We start from the raw sequence: 13,823 nt of genomic DNA, 5'->3' as shown, positions 1-13,823 counted from the left end.
CGCGTGCATGTGTGCGCACACGCACACAACAACTGAGGTACAGTGAGTTGCAGAGCCAGGGTTCAAAGTCACGTTTTCTTTCCAGCTCAATACTAGAGCTGGCTGCACTAACAGGGCATGCAGACTGGTGTTAAAAGGATGCCAGGGATCATAGGAATCATAAAGCTAGGGCTAATGGGAAAGTTCTGGATGGTGGCAAATAAGCAGCAGAATGAAGGAAATGAATTAGAATAAATGGAGTAATTGGCATCAAGGGAGGGACCTTAGTAAAAATAAAAATGATGGCACCCGATCTTGGTTTCCCCCTTACTTCTTTTTAGTAATGGAGTGTGGTCGTAGCAAATCTGAGGTCACTGTTTGCACCTCAGTCTGGTCCATTCCACGGTTATAAACCAAATGCCTGCCGCCCCCAGGCCGCGGTCTCAAAAAGAGAGTATGATGGGATTAGGGCAGAACCCTTGATGCTGTTTGAGCCAAAACTCAAAGTGAGCTCATCCTTCTAGTTGGGAGGGTCTTCATCATCTGTGATGTGCATGAAGAGAAAATACTTTTTTTTTTTTTTTTAAGATTTTATTTTTAAGTAACCTCTACACCCAACTTGGGGCTCGAACTCACAACCCTGAGATCAAGAGTCGCTCGCTCTACCGACTGAGCCAGCCGGATGCCCCAACACCTTTTGTTTTTTAATGGCACTTTGAATTGCACAACTCTAAGGAAATTGGTCTCTCTTTTATAACCATCATTAATTTTATAATTATTGGTTCAGTGACAGGTCTTCCCTGTATCCCAGGGTTTCTTAATTCTGCGCTATTGACATTTTGGCCTAGAAAATTTGGGTCTTCAGGGAACAGTTTGGTTTGGCAGAAAGACCTCTGGGTGAAGGCGCTCAGGCTTGCAGGAGATTTGTCACCCCTAACCTGGTCCTTGTCAGGGGAGAAAAAGCAGTGACGTGGCCGGAAACTGGATTGGTGCCCAGGACCCCTGGTGTGAAGGACCAGAGGAAGGTTCCTGATGACCACTGTCCACCTTGCCCTCTCCCTTTCTGCTGTCCTGGCATCTTGTCCCAGATGTATTTCCGTTTCTAACCTCTTCCGTTACGGTGCTGTGTGTGTGAGAGCTCCAGTTGGTTGCTGTGTTTGGGGGCAAACAATAAATGGTCGGGTCGACACCAGGGAACGTCAGAGAATTAACAAGTTTCAAGCTGCTATTTGTGAGCCCAAGGCTAAAAGTAACACAATTAAACAGGCAAGGATCTATGGGCATTAAAATTCAAGTAGGCAAACTATCAGATAATTTTATGCTGCTTATTATCCTGATCTCTTTAAGCACAAGTCCAGTAGTACTGTGTCTTTGGGAATAAATAATTAGATATATAAATTACCTTTATCTCTGAAACATCATGTTGAATTTAGCGTTATTACAACCCACCCCCGAAAGCCTTCTGTTTGCCATAGTTTAATTTACTAAAGATTATTTTTTTAAACATATGAGAGAGAGGGTAGATTCAAAAAGGCGAGGCCTTTGAACCCAATACCATTTTAAAACCACTTGAGTTTAAATATGTTCAAGAGAGAAATCCACGTGTAATTTTTTTTTTTCTTTTTTTAATAGTGTTTGAGTGGAGAGGACCAGTCATGTGGGTGGAGGAGGGCTACAGGGCTTCAAAGGATAACCCCGAAGATTGAAGGGAGAGGAGCAAGGAGAGGACTGAGAGAGGCTGGTCATGAACCAAAATGCTAGGGCTCTCCTGGACGAGGGGAAAGCAGAGGGTCCGGTGCTCTGCGGAGACGCCTGAAGAACCCTCCTCTCAAGTTCTGTGGGCTCAGCTCTTCCTCAGACAGAGCAGGTGCTCGTGGCGGGCCGGCTTGGTTGGTTCTGTGCCGCGAGCAAGTTCTCTGAGCCTGATAGGCCTCAGTTTCTTCATACGTGAAATGGGGTAATTGTGATGCCTGCCTCGAAGTATAGTTTTGAAGACTGAGTGAGTGAGATGTTTTTAAGTCAAGCCTACTTGCTTAGTAACAGTAGACCATGTATTTTGACTTTTTTCTTTTTTAGAAAGTCTGTTATCAGTGACCATGCAGAGGCTCTGGGAGGCAATCTGCAAGCTTTAATTTTTTCTTCTCGTGCCTTCAAATAAAATTTTAAAATGTTTGAAATTAAACTCCTGAAACAGTAGATAACGTTATTTTCCAACAAGTTGTGTCTTCAGAATGTCTATTGATAGGACAGCGACTGAGAAAAGAATTCTTTCAAAGATTTTGCAACTCAGATTCTCTCTGAGAGCAGTTTGCTTATTTACCTTCTGTGGCCCCTTTGTTTATTGAAACCAGAATATTCTTTGTTCCCTTGGACCAGTTTCAGTGTCCCTGCCATTGTGGATGTCCCCGTGCTGCGGCACTGGCCCCTGGGAGCTGGACCTTCCCAGCACCAAGCCTGCTGATGTTAATGAAAGCAGGGTGTGGGGCTCCCGTTGGGCCTGGTTGGCGTCAGTCAGCAGGCACTTGGGCACTGAGTGCTGCTAATTCCAGCCTCCCCAAGCTACTTTAAAAGCATCATCTTTTTTTCTGTTCCCGGACCCAGCCTAAAATTTCAGGAGCAAGAGGGGTGGGGGGAGGCAAATTGGGGGTGGTGTGTGTGGTAATACGAGGGGGTTAAACCTGCTGGTCCTGGCTTGAAGTAAATGGCAGGAGTGTTAGGCTTGTAGCCTTGATCCCAGCCATCGCCTTCTGCTTAGCAGCCTCTTGTTGGAATTGGCTGGGGACCCCTCTGAGCAGCCTTTCTGAGTTCTCCCCTTCAGAATGCTGCTAGATGCGCCGTCGAAGTATCCCCCATTCCTAGCAGGGGTGCTTTGATTCCTGCTCTTCGTGGAGAGCCTCAGGCCTGGGACTGGCCACTGGCTCCAAGTAAAGTCTCTAGCGTGGCGGGTTTCACTGGGCTGTTCTGAAGAGCGACACTCCACTGTGAAGACTAGCGCTAGGCAGGCCCTTGGCAGAGGAGAATCGAGACCCTTGAGTGAAATACAGTGGTAATGCTTCCGCAAATGGAGATCAGTTGTGGAAGGGAGCTTTTGCACAGAACGCACATGTGAACTATAAAGAAGCCCTATTTCCCTTCCCTGGATTCGCTTCATAAGGGGAATTGTAGTTAGCTGCGTTGTTCCTTCTGAATGTGTCATTGGTTTTCATTCTTGAAGGACTGCCACCAACTCCCGTCCAGCTGCTCTATCCAGTGTCTAGGTTCAGCAATGTCAAATCCCTCCAGCACCTTTGCAGATTCCGAATCCGACAGCTCGTCCGGATAGATCACATCCCGGATCTCCCACTGCCTAAGTACAATGGGGTCTTTCGGGTCGGGGCAGGGGTGGAGGCTTAGTTGGGAATGTGAGTGAGGCCTGCCCGCTGATTGCACAGGCAGAGCCTGGCGCTGCTCGCGGGCATCCTCCTCTCGCTTCTCGCGTGTCTTAACACCTAACTCTGGAAGTGTCACGCGGCAGCTGGAAGGGAGGAAGGTGTGTGTGTGTGTGAGCCTCCCTTCTGCAGTCTCTACAAAGAGTGGAGTGGAGGTGGTAAGAGGGAGGGAGACGGAACTATAACAAGTGAGAACGTGGCAAGTTTCTTAGGTCGGCCGAGTTTTTTTGTGCAGTCACAGCCACATAGGGGTTGAAGAAGGAGGAAGGCTTGAACAGAGGTGGTCTTTTGTTTATGGTCTTTGTAAGTAACACTTCATGTTTTTCGCAGACCTCTGATCTCTTATATCCGAAAGTTCTACTACTATGATCCTCAGGAAGAGGTGTACCTGTCTCTTAAGGAAGCGCAGCTCATTTCCAAACAGAAGCAAGAGGTCGAACCCTCCACGTAGCGAGGGGCCCCCTGCTGATCGCCACCAAGGGTATGAGCTCTCTGCCTCACCGTCCAGCCGGGTCTCTTCCCAGACAGTTACCGTCCTGCGCTGGGCCTCGCCCCCCTCCCCCACACCCCGTGTGTATACTGATCCAGGCGCAGATGCCCAGAGAGTCACCAGATCTGATAATGGGGTCCCCAAGGGGGCACATATGCCAAATGGGAGAAGAGCAGATAGACACGAGGGGCTTGAAAAGTATTTGCCAAGCAACGTGCAAGCTAATCACTGAATATAGGCAAGGAGGAGGACACACAGTGTAGCTAAGTGTGCGGCCGTCTCTCATACTTTGGCCAGTCTCCGTGCCGTTGCACAAATGACATGTGAAACAGGAAACCAGAGGGGAAGAAGACGTCATCAGAGGGAGCGCAGACGTGCCTTTCATCGCAACAGGCATGCACTTCGGTGAGAGCTCCCATGTCCAGGGGCTTGGAATGTGGGGGTGAGCAAAACGAGCTCGCTCTCCCATTCCGAGTTCCACCTGGACCACTGAAGAATAAATTGTTGAAAGGAGTGAGTGAGTTCGCTAAGGAATTCGTCTACCTCAGAGGCTCTTCAGAGCGCCCGTTGCTGCACTAACTGAATTCCACTCATTTATTTTCCCCATAAAATATCTTGGAATACTGGTTCGTGCAGATGGATTCTGATTAGTCTTTTAAACTGCCTTCGTGTAGGCATTGAAAGATAGAGGTGAGTAGGGAGCAAAATTGCCAGAGAGCTGTGATTTTGGTAGCGTGGGTTACACGTAAGATCTCACAGTCTCGTGATCCACCAGGTGTGGTGACCCCCTGTCTCTCCTCTTCGTGTAGACTGTCCTCCTTAAGCACTGAACACGTCTGTTTGTCCTCCAACCTTCTCTGTTCCCCGGTGCCATCTCCCACACGAGACAAACTAAGGGGAGAACCCGCAGAGGGACGGTCTGAGAATGAAGGCTGTCTTTATCTCCCCACGCTCTCTGCTCTCTTCATAACCGGAGAGCATGATGACTGGCGTTTAGGCCCCACGGGTTTTCCTGGGCCATGGCTAAGGTGAACCCAGCTGTGTGCCTCCCCTCTTAGCTCTGGAAGTCCCTGATCCTATGCTGTCGGGGGAAAGCATGTGAACTGGGCTAATAAGGATTAACAAGGGGAGAAGATATGAAAGAAGAGAGATCAAAGAGATCGTAACTCTTGGGGCGCCTGGGTGGCTCAGTCATTTAGCGTCTGCCCTTGGCTCAGGTCATGATCCCAGAGTCCTGGGATCGAGCCCCACATCGGGCTCCCTGCTCCGCTGGGAAGCCTGCTTCTCCCTCTCCCACTCCCCCTGCTTGTGCTCCCTCTCTCGCTGTGTCTCTCTGTCAAATAAATAAAATCTTTAAAAATAAAAAATCGTAACTCTGGGAGGCTACAGAGCTTTAACTTGAAGCGTCCTGGACTGGGTGTACAACTTCTTGTCATGTCTTCAGTGACCTGCAAGTTGTATGCCCTTGGAAGCGACTCCTAGAACATACAAATGTTCTGATGTCTGGGAGGATTTCTCTGCTTGGTGGCTTTGCCGTTGAAGTCAGGACGGGAATTAGGTAGGAGGGAACCACGGAGGCGCGTCTACACTAACACACTGTGCTGGAGTAATTAGGACCTGTTTGTTAGAGCACCACCTCTGTGGCTGCTGTGCCTTAGGAGGAACCGTCCCAAACAGCACGTTCGGAGGTGGGCTGGGCGTGGTGGAGGCCTTCTAGCTTCAGCATATGGGGACTAAATGACTAACTCGGAGCAGAGCAGTTTTCGGGGTGAGAGGGGCTTGCTAGCTGAAAGCAATACGAAGGAGGAGTGGTTAAGCTTACTCCACGTGGCTCCAGGGCACGGGGCCACGATGGTGTAAGGCATAAAGAGTGGAGCTTCCGTCCCGCTTCAGAAAGACTGCTTTAACAGGAGAGGTCCAAAAGCGGAGTGGTTTCCACAGGCCCGCGGGAGCCCCCAGCTGGCTGTGCCTTCAGCAGCTCTGCCGACTTGCTAAGTACCCAGTGTGGGTCGGGAAGAGCGTGTGAGCGAGTCAGTCTATGGCTCTGGCCTCGCTGAGCTGCAGCTCTCAGGAGAGACAGACAGCAAACCTGTCAAGACGTGAATAGGCTAATTGCAGTTGACTGTACATGTTATGAGGAATAAGCAGCTGGCGAAGTCTAGTGATTAGTGGTGGGATAGTGGTACTCAGTGTGGATGACCGGACAAGGTCCCTGTGAGGAGGTGTCCTGTCGGCTGAGATCTGAACAGGAGTCAGCCGTGAGAGGATCTGGGGGCAGAGCATTCTGGGCAAGGGGTCCAGTGAGCAGAAAGGCCCTGAGATGGGAAGGAACTTGGTCTGATGAGGTATAGGCCAGGGCAAGCCATTTGTCATGAGTATGGGGGGCGGTCATGTATGGGCAAAGGATCGAACTGAACCCCCAGGGTCTCTCTGCTATGTGTGACACCAGGATTGTTGTCTGTGGCAGAGAATAAGCATCACGCTGTCCTCAGTCCTGATTTAGACCTCAGGGCCCCTTGAAAAAAATGGAAGTAACACTCCTAAAAGGAGAGTTTTTATGTTGTAAAATTTGGCCCTTACGACTTCCTGTTGGTCAGGCTGATTTTTTTTTTTAATTTTCTATTTTTTTTTTTTTTTAATTTTAATTTGGGAGTTCTGAATGGGCCACTTGGTCTGTGTGTGCTGTTACCTGCGGTGTTTCATGTCAGGATGCTTGGAGTCAGAGGACAGAAACAGGTGGAACGATGCCCTTCTTAAATCAGAAGGTAGAAGCCGCATTGTCCTTTCACTCTCTTCAGTAGCCAGAAGCTGCAGAGACACATAGCTGTTTCTAGCTGGGCTCACCAGGGGTTACTCCAGTTTTGTTTGTTTTGTTTTTAAGATTTTATTTAGGGACGCCTGGGTGGCTCAGTTGGTTATGCAGCTGCTTTCGGCTTGGGTCATGATCTCGGGGTCCTGGATGGAGCCCCACGTCAGGCTCTCTGCTCAGTGGGGAGTCTGCTTTTCTCTTTCCTTCTGCCCCTCCTCTACTTGTGCTCTCTCTCTCTCTCTCTCAAATAAATAAAATCTTTAAAAAAAAATTACTGAGAGAGAGAAAGAGAGCGTGCGAGCGGGGTGGGGGGGCAGAGGGGGGAGAGTCTCAAGCCGACTCCACACTCAGTTTGCTCTCGTCGCTCTCAGACCGTGACCCGAGCTGAAATCAAGAGTCAGATGCTCAACCGACTGAGACACCCAGGTGCCCCTTTTTTCTTTCTTATTTCCTGGAGCAGGTGGGCCTCGGCAAAGAATTGGGGGGAAAAGTGGGTGGAAAATTAAGGGGTACGGGACAGGGAAAGAGCGAAATAAGGTGATACGATAGAATATATTTGTCAGCTATTTTAGGAGGTTTTTTTGGCGTCCAGGTCATGGGCTGCTCAAGTCCCCCAGCGAATGCTGCTGCTACATCCTGGGCCAGCACCAGTATTTGTGGAAACCTTTGGCTCTCCACATTCCAGTTCTCCTTTTGAGCTGTACTTTTCCACCTCCAGAGGCTGGGCTGTTCTCCATTTGGTTCCTCTCCATTGAGCCACTCATTTTTCTCCTTTTTCACCTAGGCATTTGGTTGCCAAGCTCCAGTTTTGAAGAACCAAATGAAGCTACTGTGGAAGGGGGAGTGAGGAGAAGTGAGGGAATTGGAAGGGCTGAGATCCTCCGTGCAAAGACTTCGGTTCCCCTCGCAGCCCTGGGGCTTGGAAGAAGCACACAACCACACTCTCCGCGCGGGGGCGCCACCTCTTCCCATCCAGCCCCCGTGGTGTCCCGGAACTGGACGAGCTCCTTGGAAAACTGGAAGAAGTCTCAACACTGTTCCTTTTTTTAGAAGTTTTGTTTTGGTTATTTGCATTTCTCGGTATGGAAAAGTTCCTTTAAAGGCAGCTGGGGTTTGTGCCCATTGGACTGGAAGTGGTGCCAAGGGTGAGCCGGGTCCAAAGGAGGGGAGGGGAGGGAGGGGATTGCCAGTGACGGTCACGCAGCTGGTGCCAAAGGCAGAGTGCGAGTGTTCACCATTGACGATGAGGAAGGGAAGAGAAGGAGTCAGAAGTGCAAATCGAGTGGGAGTTTCTGAGGGATGAAGACGCCCTTCTCTTTCGGGAAGGAAAGGAGGGTGGGTAGCCTCGAAGGGAAGATCGCTGAACAGAAACTGGCAAAGGGCCTCTGCCGGGGAAAGTAGCGACTCCTCACATCCTTTCCTTTGAAGGTTTAGGAGCCTGGTTTCCGAATCACCTCTCCTAGACGCTGTGTTAGTTTTGTCGTACTGAATTCCTGAGTTTTGTGACCTCAAGTCAGTCCTGTTCTTCCTCCACCGTCCACCCCTCCCCTTGAGATTCAACTGTACATTTCACTCTGATCATGGTAACATCATTCCTATTGCTTCTGCCAGCTGTCAGGGCAATTGATTTTCTCATCACCGGAGCAGTCGAGAGCCCTAATCGTGAGCTGCTAAAGTTAATGGAGCATGCTTCCAGGTTCTTAATGGCAAACTGCACCCATGACTTAGGAGTCAGTGTTACGTACCTCCATGTGTCTGTCAGCTAGTGAGGGGGAGTATGGAGGATGGGGAGAAACGACGCTCTCGTGCTAGCGCTCTTCCGAGAAGAAGCTCTCCAGCGTCTCAGCCTTAATGGAGTGTCTTTGGATCAGAGAGGAGGAGAGCATTGCATCTCATGTTTTTAGGTTTATCCCTGTTGTCCCACTTTTGGGACGAGAGGTAGCAAGGGCTTTTTTATTTTCCTGTGTTCTTTCTAGCAACCCAAACATTTTCCTGAGTCAGATCCCGTTTGCCCCCCTTTCCATGGGAAGCATGCCCGATGCTGATTTGGTAGTAGCCCATCTTCCAGGTGGAGGTGGACGAGGAGGGAGGGAAAACTCCAGCGTGTTTCAGTGGTCGTTGGGTTTTTCTGAAGCGGGCCATTGTCCAGTCGTATGATATTATGAGTTCGCTTTTCTATAGAGTTACTCCGGGGAGAGGTTTGCTGTTAAGATGTGAAAATTGAGCTGTTTGGGTCTTTATGGCTCTTTTGTAGTAAATGTTCCATTACGCTGCCTCTTTTGGTTCCCCTGTGCTTATATCTGCCTCATCTCGTGAGATAAATAATATCGTCAGGTTTGTGGTTTCCTGATGGTTCAGGGTGAGGCCCTAGTGTCTTGGTAATTTATAGGACTGCCTCATCTGGAAGCATTGGCCTTCTGCCTTACGTCTTGCATGGAATGACCAGTCTTCCTCCTTGTAGCGGAAGAGGGGGGAAACTTGCATTGTTACCTGCCTGGAAAGAGGAGGTCCGCAAAGTGAGCTTTGTGGCATAAACACAGCCCACCTCTGATTGGTCGTGAGGTTCCTCTTTTCTCCTTGGATTCCACGGTGGTGTTACCAAGCAGTGAAGACAGTGATCCCAGAAATTGGCTTAACCTGTGAGTCTTGCCTCTTGAGAGTGCAGATTAACTTGCCGTCTTGCAGAAAGTGCCACCCAGCAACAAGCCCGTAGTCTGCAGTCCCGCAGGATCCTTGAGTGGCTGACGGACAGCTATTTGGGTTTTTTGGGCTTTTTTTTTCACACCATTTCAGCCACCCATAATTTTAAAATTCTTTTTTATAGTGTGTTTTAGTGTGTTTGTCTGGCTCTGGGCTAGATGCTGTGGGAAACACAAGAAGGGAAAGACCTGATGTCTGGCCTAAAGGGACCTTTTAAGTGACTGCCGCACGTGCAGCAATTGGAGAATGACTCTGTGTGGCAGCAAGAACCAAGGGCCGTCTTTAAAGAAATTCAGATGGGTAAGATCGGGGTAGACCAGACGGTCTGGGAGAGCTCTGTGGTAGTGAGGCTTTGGGTCCTAGGCGAGGGTAAGACAGTGAGACAAGAAACACATGAACAGAAGCATGGAAGCAGAAGTCTGCATGGTGTCCTGAACCGGACACAGCCCCAGGTTAGAGCAACCACGTCAGTCACTCCTTTCTCAGGCCTGCAGTTTAGACAGAATCTTCCTAGTCATCAGGCAAGTCTCAGCGCTGAGGGCTCGTGATGGTGAAGTGGAACCCAAAGCCAGAAGTCACCTGGTTCCTGCCCATGGCCAGGGACCTCACCACTCTCAGCACCGTCCAGGGGAGGGAGGCAGAGCCCTTGTACCTGCCTTGTGGTACCAGGGGTTTCCACTGGAGAATTCCTGCAGTCAGGCCCAGAACCAAACCAGCCGAGGAGGCATGACCCAACCTCACCACCATCCTTCTTTCTCCTCCTGGGAAAGGGTAGTGTGTCCTTGTCCACGATCTGTCTGTGGGCCAGTCACGGCCCAGGCTGCAGCCTAGTCCTTCTTCTGTAGAGCGGGCTGCAAGACAGAGTTGCACAGGGAGAGACAGCCTCCGTTGGGGGATGAGGAGGAGGAAGAGGCAGTAGTGGGGCAGCGCTGAGGGACCCACCTTGGTCAGAGAGCAGAGAGGGAACAGGAGCGGTGGTTCTGCCCCCAGCACTGCCCCTTCGTCTCTCCAGGCTGGACCCACTCCTCCTTTGCCAGTTCTGTGTCGTGCTAACTGAAATGCAGTCCACAGAGGGGACTCATTCCTTTTCGGTTGTTGTATTTTAAAGTCACAAACTGGAAAAGGTTCTCACCTCCAGGGACCCATCATTGATTTCCTAGTTGTTAATGGGTCCTTGCCTGTGTGACCCTCCCTTGTTAGTGATTGATCTGCTGTAACCTTCCTCAGGACAGGTGTGAACCACTGTGAGCTAAGTGACAACTACTGCTACAATTTGCTGGTACTTGAAATTCACGTGCTGTGACAGGAGCACAGAGTAAGGAGGGTGGGGCTTTGCTGTGAGGACTAGGTAAGTGGGCAACGACGGGGAGTTGGGGACCACTGGCGATGGCCTTGGCCTGGCTGCCAGCCTGTGCCTAGATGCAGTGAATGTGAGCCACGGACGGCAGCACGCAGGCTGCCGAGAGGAGAGGAGAGGAGAGGCGAGGAGCTCGCCCTCACGGTTTCTACTCCTCCTGTCCTTCCTTTCCCCGGGGGCTGATGGTGTCGGCCCTTCCTGGGGGAGGGAGTGTTGTGGAGACGGCTGTGAACACGCCCACAGTGCGCATCCAGGAAGAACGGGGCAGCCGGGAGGGTGCTGAGTGCTCGCACGTCTACGTGTGAGGCCTAGAGTAGAGCTGGGTGCCCTGGGGTGCCCACCTTCTTGGCCCTCACCCTAGGCCCCCAAAAGAGCAAGGCTGCTTGAAGCCCTCGGGTCCCAGCAGGAAACGGGGCTAGGTGGGACTTTTCCCTTAGCTTAGACCCTTCCCTGCTGCCTCTCTCTCGGCTTTGAGCCCTGAAAATGGAGGGCGAGGCACTGGGATTTAGCTCTATGGCTGCGGGAAGGAGACCTGAAAGTCGGCGTGTGTGTCTGTGTGTGTGTGTCTGTGTGTGTCTGTGTCTGCACGCGTGTCTTCATTTGCAGAGGTCTTGCCACCAGTTGGGATGTTAGAAGCATCTCCATTGTGGGGAGACCTGCTATTTGTTTTCCACTTTTAAGAGAATGACATGCCCCCTGTCCCTAAGGGAGGAGCGTTTGAGTTAGACATTTTCCCTATGGGAATCCTCTTGGTTTGGTTTGTGGAGGGGGTGGGGGGTGGATAAATGATTTTTATCTCTAATTGTCAACACAGCTGTTCTTACACTGAATTTGTGCTATTGCATACGTGTAGCCATCTTTCTTTTCACTGCAGCAGTGTTTATCAGTAGTTCAAAATGATTTATTTGCTCCTGGGGAGTAAAATCTTTTTTATTAAAAAAGAAAAAAAAAAAAAAAGGGAAGAAAGCAAAGCGTGGCTCCCTTCCCCCGTGATAGCTGTAGGATTAGTGGGCCTCAAAGCTCGAAGGCAAAGTTGAGTCTGCCAGTCTCCGTGACCTGTCCTGTTTTGACATCGGGGTCTTCGTGCTCAGCACAAACAGAGAGAAGGCCCGGAGAAGATGGAGAGCAAAGCTTTGGGAGGAGTGAGGTGGGGTTTGGACCGTAGAGATGGAGACACTGGGGACTCAGGTGCTGCAGTTAGAAAAACCGAGTAAGGAATTGTATTTAAAATATTGATTCTCTAATCTGCCAGGGAAAGACCTTTCTTTACATGCAGATTCCATACTGTCCTTGTCCTTTTCATTGCTTCTTGACCTTCCTGGTAGGTGCCGGCCCAGTTTCTTCCCATCCTGCCCTCCGTACCCCTTCCCCGCCATTCCTTCCCACTCCCATCTACCTCTGGGAAGCCAGTCCCGCATGCTGAGTCTGACTTGCCCTCACGCTCATTTCATCTTGGTTAGAGGGTACCTGGAGCCGCTCCCCCCCACTCCCCTGAAGTGCCAGGAGGCACAAAGGGGCAGGTGAAAAGCAGCCAGCCGTGGTGGGAAGACATGAGTGTCTGGTTGCAGCTGGACTGCAGTCTTTGCTCCTGGAGAGAGAGTGTGAACAAAACTGAGGACACTCTTGATCGGAACCCAGGAAATCACACACTGCTCCGCCCAGCTCAGGTGGGGCGGGCAGGCTGGTCTGGCTCCTCCATCCCTGGTGCTCCCTTGAACGGGGACCTACCCCTCACCGTTCGGCCCAGAACCTTTCCCAAGGGACAAGCATGATCCAGGCACCGTTCTGTGGACAGGCCGGTCACGAATGCCCAAACTGGGGCTGCCCGTGGCACAGCCACTGCTGTACATTTTTTTGGTTGTTTTTAAGAAACTCCATGAAGAGGGGTGTCATTCCGGGCTCAGGGTGGCTGCCAGTCCTTCACCAGAAGGGGAGCCACACCCCTGCAACCACTCCTGTCCTCGTGTGCCCCCCCCCCCAAGCCAAAGTGTGGCCTGGCTTTTGTCTTCCCATTTCGTTTTCCTCCTCTCCCCCCCCTTTTTGTGCTTAATTTATTAAAATAGTTGCTGTATAATTTATTTTCATAAACTATAAAAAATTACTAAATGGTTAAAATAGACTTGCAGGCCAATCTTAAATGGGGTGGGAGGGTCTGCGGGTGGGGTGGGAGAAGGGAAAGATGTTTTGATATAAACAAAACAAATGCACTTTGGGTGTGTTTTGGTATTTTTCTGGGGATAGATGGGTGGGTGTTGGGATGTCCCTGTAGATTAGTTCCAGAACCGGGTGTTTGTATATACTGTATCAATAGGCATGTGTGACTCTTACAAAGGGACGTTAGTAGCTGCTGCAGGTCCTGTTTGGAAACCCCGTGTACAACTCCCAGTTTTTTGTAAGTGTCGGTGCGGGAGACATTTGACTCTTGTGTTTGTATCTCCTTTTTATGATTGCTGTACTGACCCATGTCTTTTTGGGGAGGGGCGAAAAGAGATTTGAAATAAAAATGTTTAGAAATTACTTCATGAGATGTGGGTTCATGCGTGTCAATCCTTCTCCCATCTCCTATGACTCCTCACACCACCAACCAACCCTGTAGGGTCAGAGGGCCCAGCCCTGGTGACTGGGGCATCTCCGTGATGGGAGCCAAGCCAGACCCATCCAGAACTGGTCTTGTCAGAATTAGAGATGTTGGAACGTTCCCCGGGCCGATGGCCATTGCTCAACGCGGCTTTCTCCTTCCCCGGCAAGTACAGGAGAATTCCAGTGCCCGCGGCCTGTTGGTTGGTGAGCGGTGGTGTGGGGCTGTGGCTAGGGAGAGTGCGTGCGCCCCCACAGCGGTCAGTCCCCGTGTTTCCCCCAGTCCGCAGGCAGGCGAGGTTTCTCATGCGTCTGACCTGCCTCCCTCCAGCCAGCCCCGGGCCTCTCGAGCGGTGCTCTTTGGAGAGCAAAGGAACGGAATGGTTCTCTGATTGACAACCGTGTGTACTCGGAGCCACTGGGAACTCCCCTCTTCACCTGCCCACCTAATCCCTCTCCAGGTCCCCCACTCGGGGCAGGAAG

General features: G+C 50.8%; 1 protein-coding gene across 1 annotated transcript in view; it reads left to right on the top strand.

Annotated features, from left to right (window-relative positions):
- The window catches only part of SOCS7 (suppressor of cytokine signaling 7), a 30,980-nt gene extending 17,700 nt beyond the window's left edge, over positions 1 to 13,280 (top strand). Inside the window, exons 8-10 of the mRNA XM_040640728.1 lie at positions 3,194 to 3,329; positions 3,738 to 3,888; positions 7,491 to 13,280. Coding sequence (XP_040496662.1) covers positions 3,194 to 3,329; positions 3,738 to 3,858 — 257 coding nt within the window. The 3' untranslated portion in view covers positions 3,859 to 3,888; positions 7,491 to 13,280. The remainder of the gene's footprint in view (positions 1 to 3,193; positions 3,330 to 3,737; positions 3,889 to 7,490) is intronic.
- The last annotated feature ends 543 nt before the right edge of the window (positions 13,281 to 13,823 follow it).

This window comes from Ursus maritimus, unplaced genomic scaffold (assembly GCF_017311325.1).
Source record: "Ursus maritimus isolate PB19 unplaced genomic scaffold, ASM1731132v1 scaffold_24, whole genome shotgun sequence".
Taxonomy (NCBI): domain Eukaryota; kingdom Metazoa; phylum Chordata; class Mammalia; order Carnivora; family Ursidae; genus Ursus; species Ursus maritimus.
Note: the sequence above shows the minus strand (reverse complement) of the source record. Positions and strands in the feature narration are given on the sequence as shown.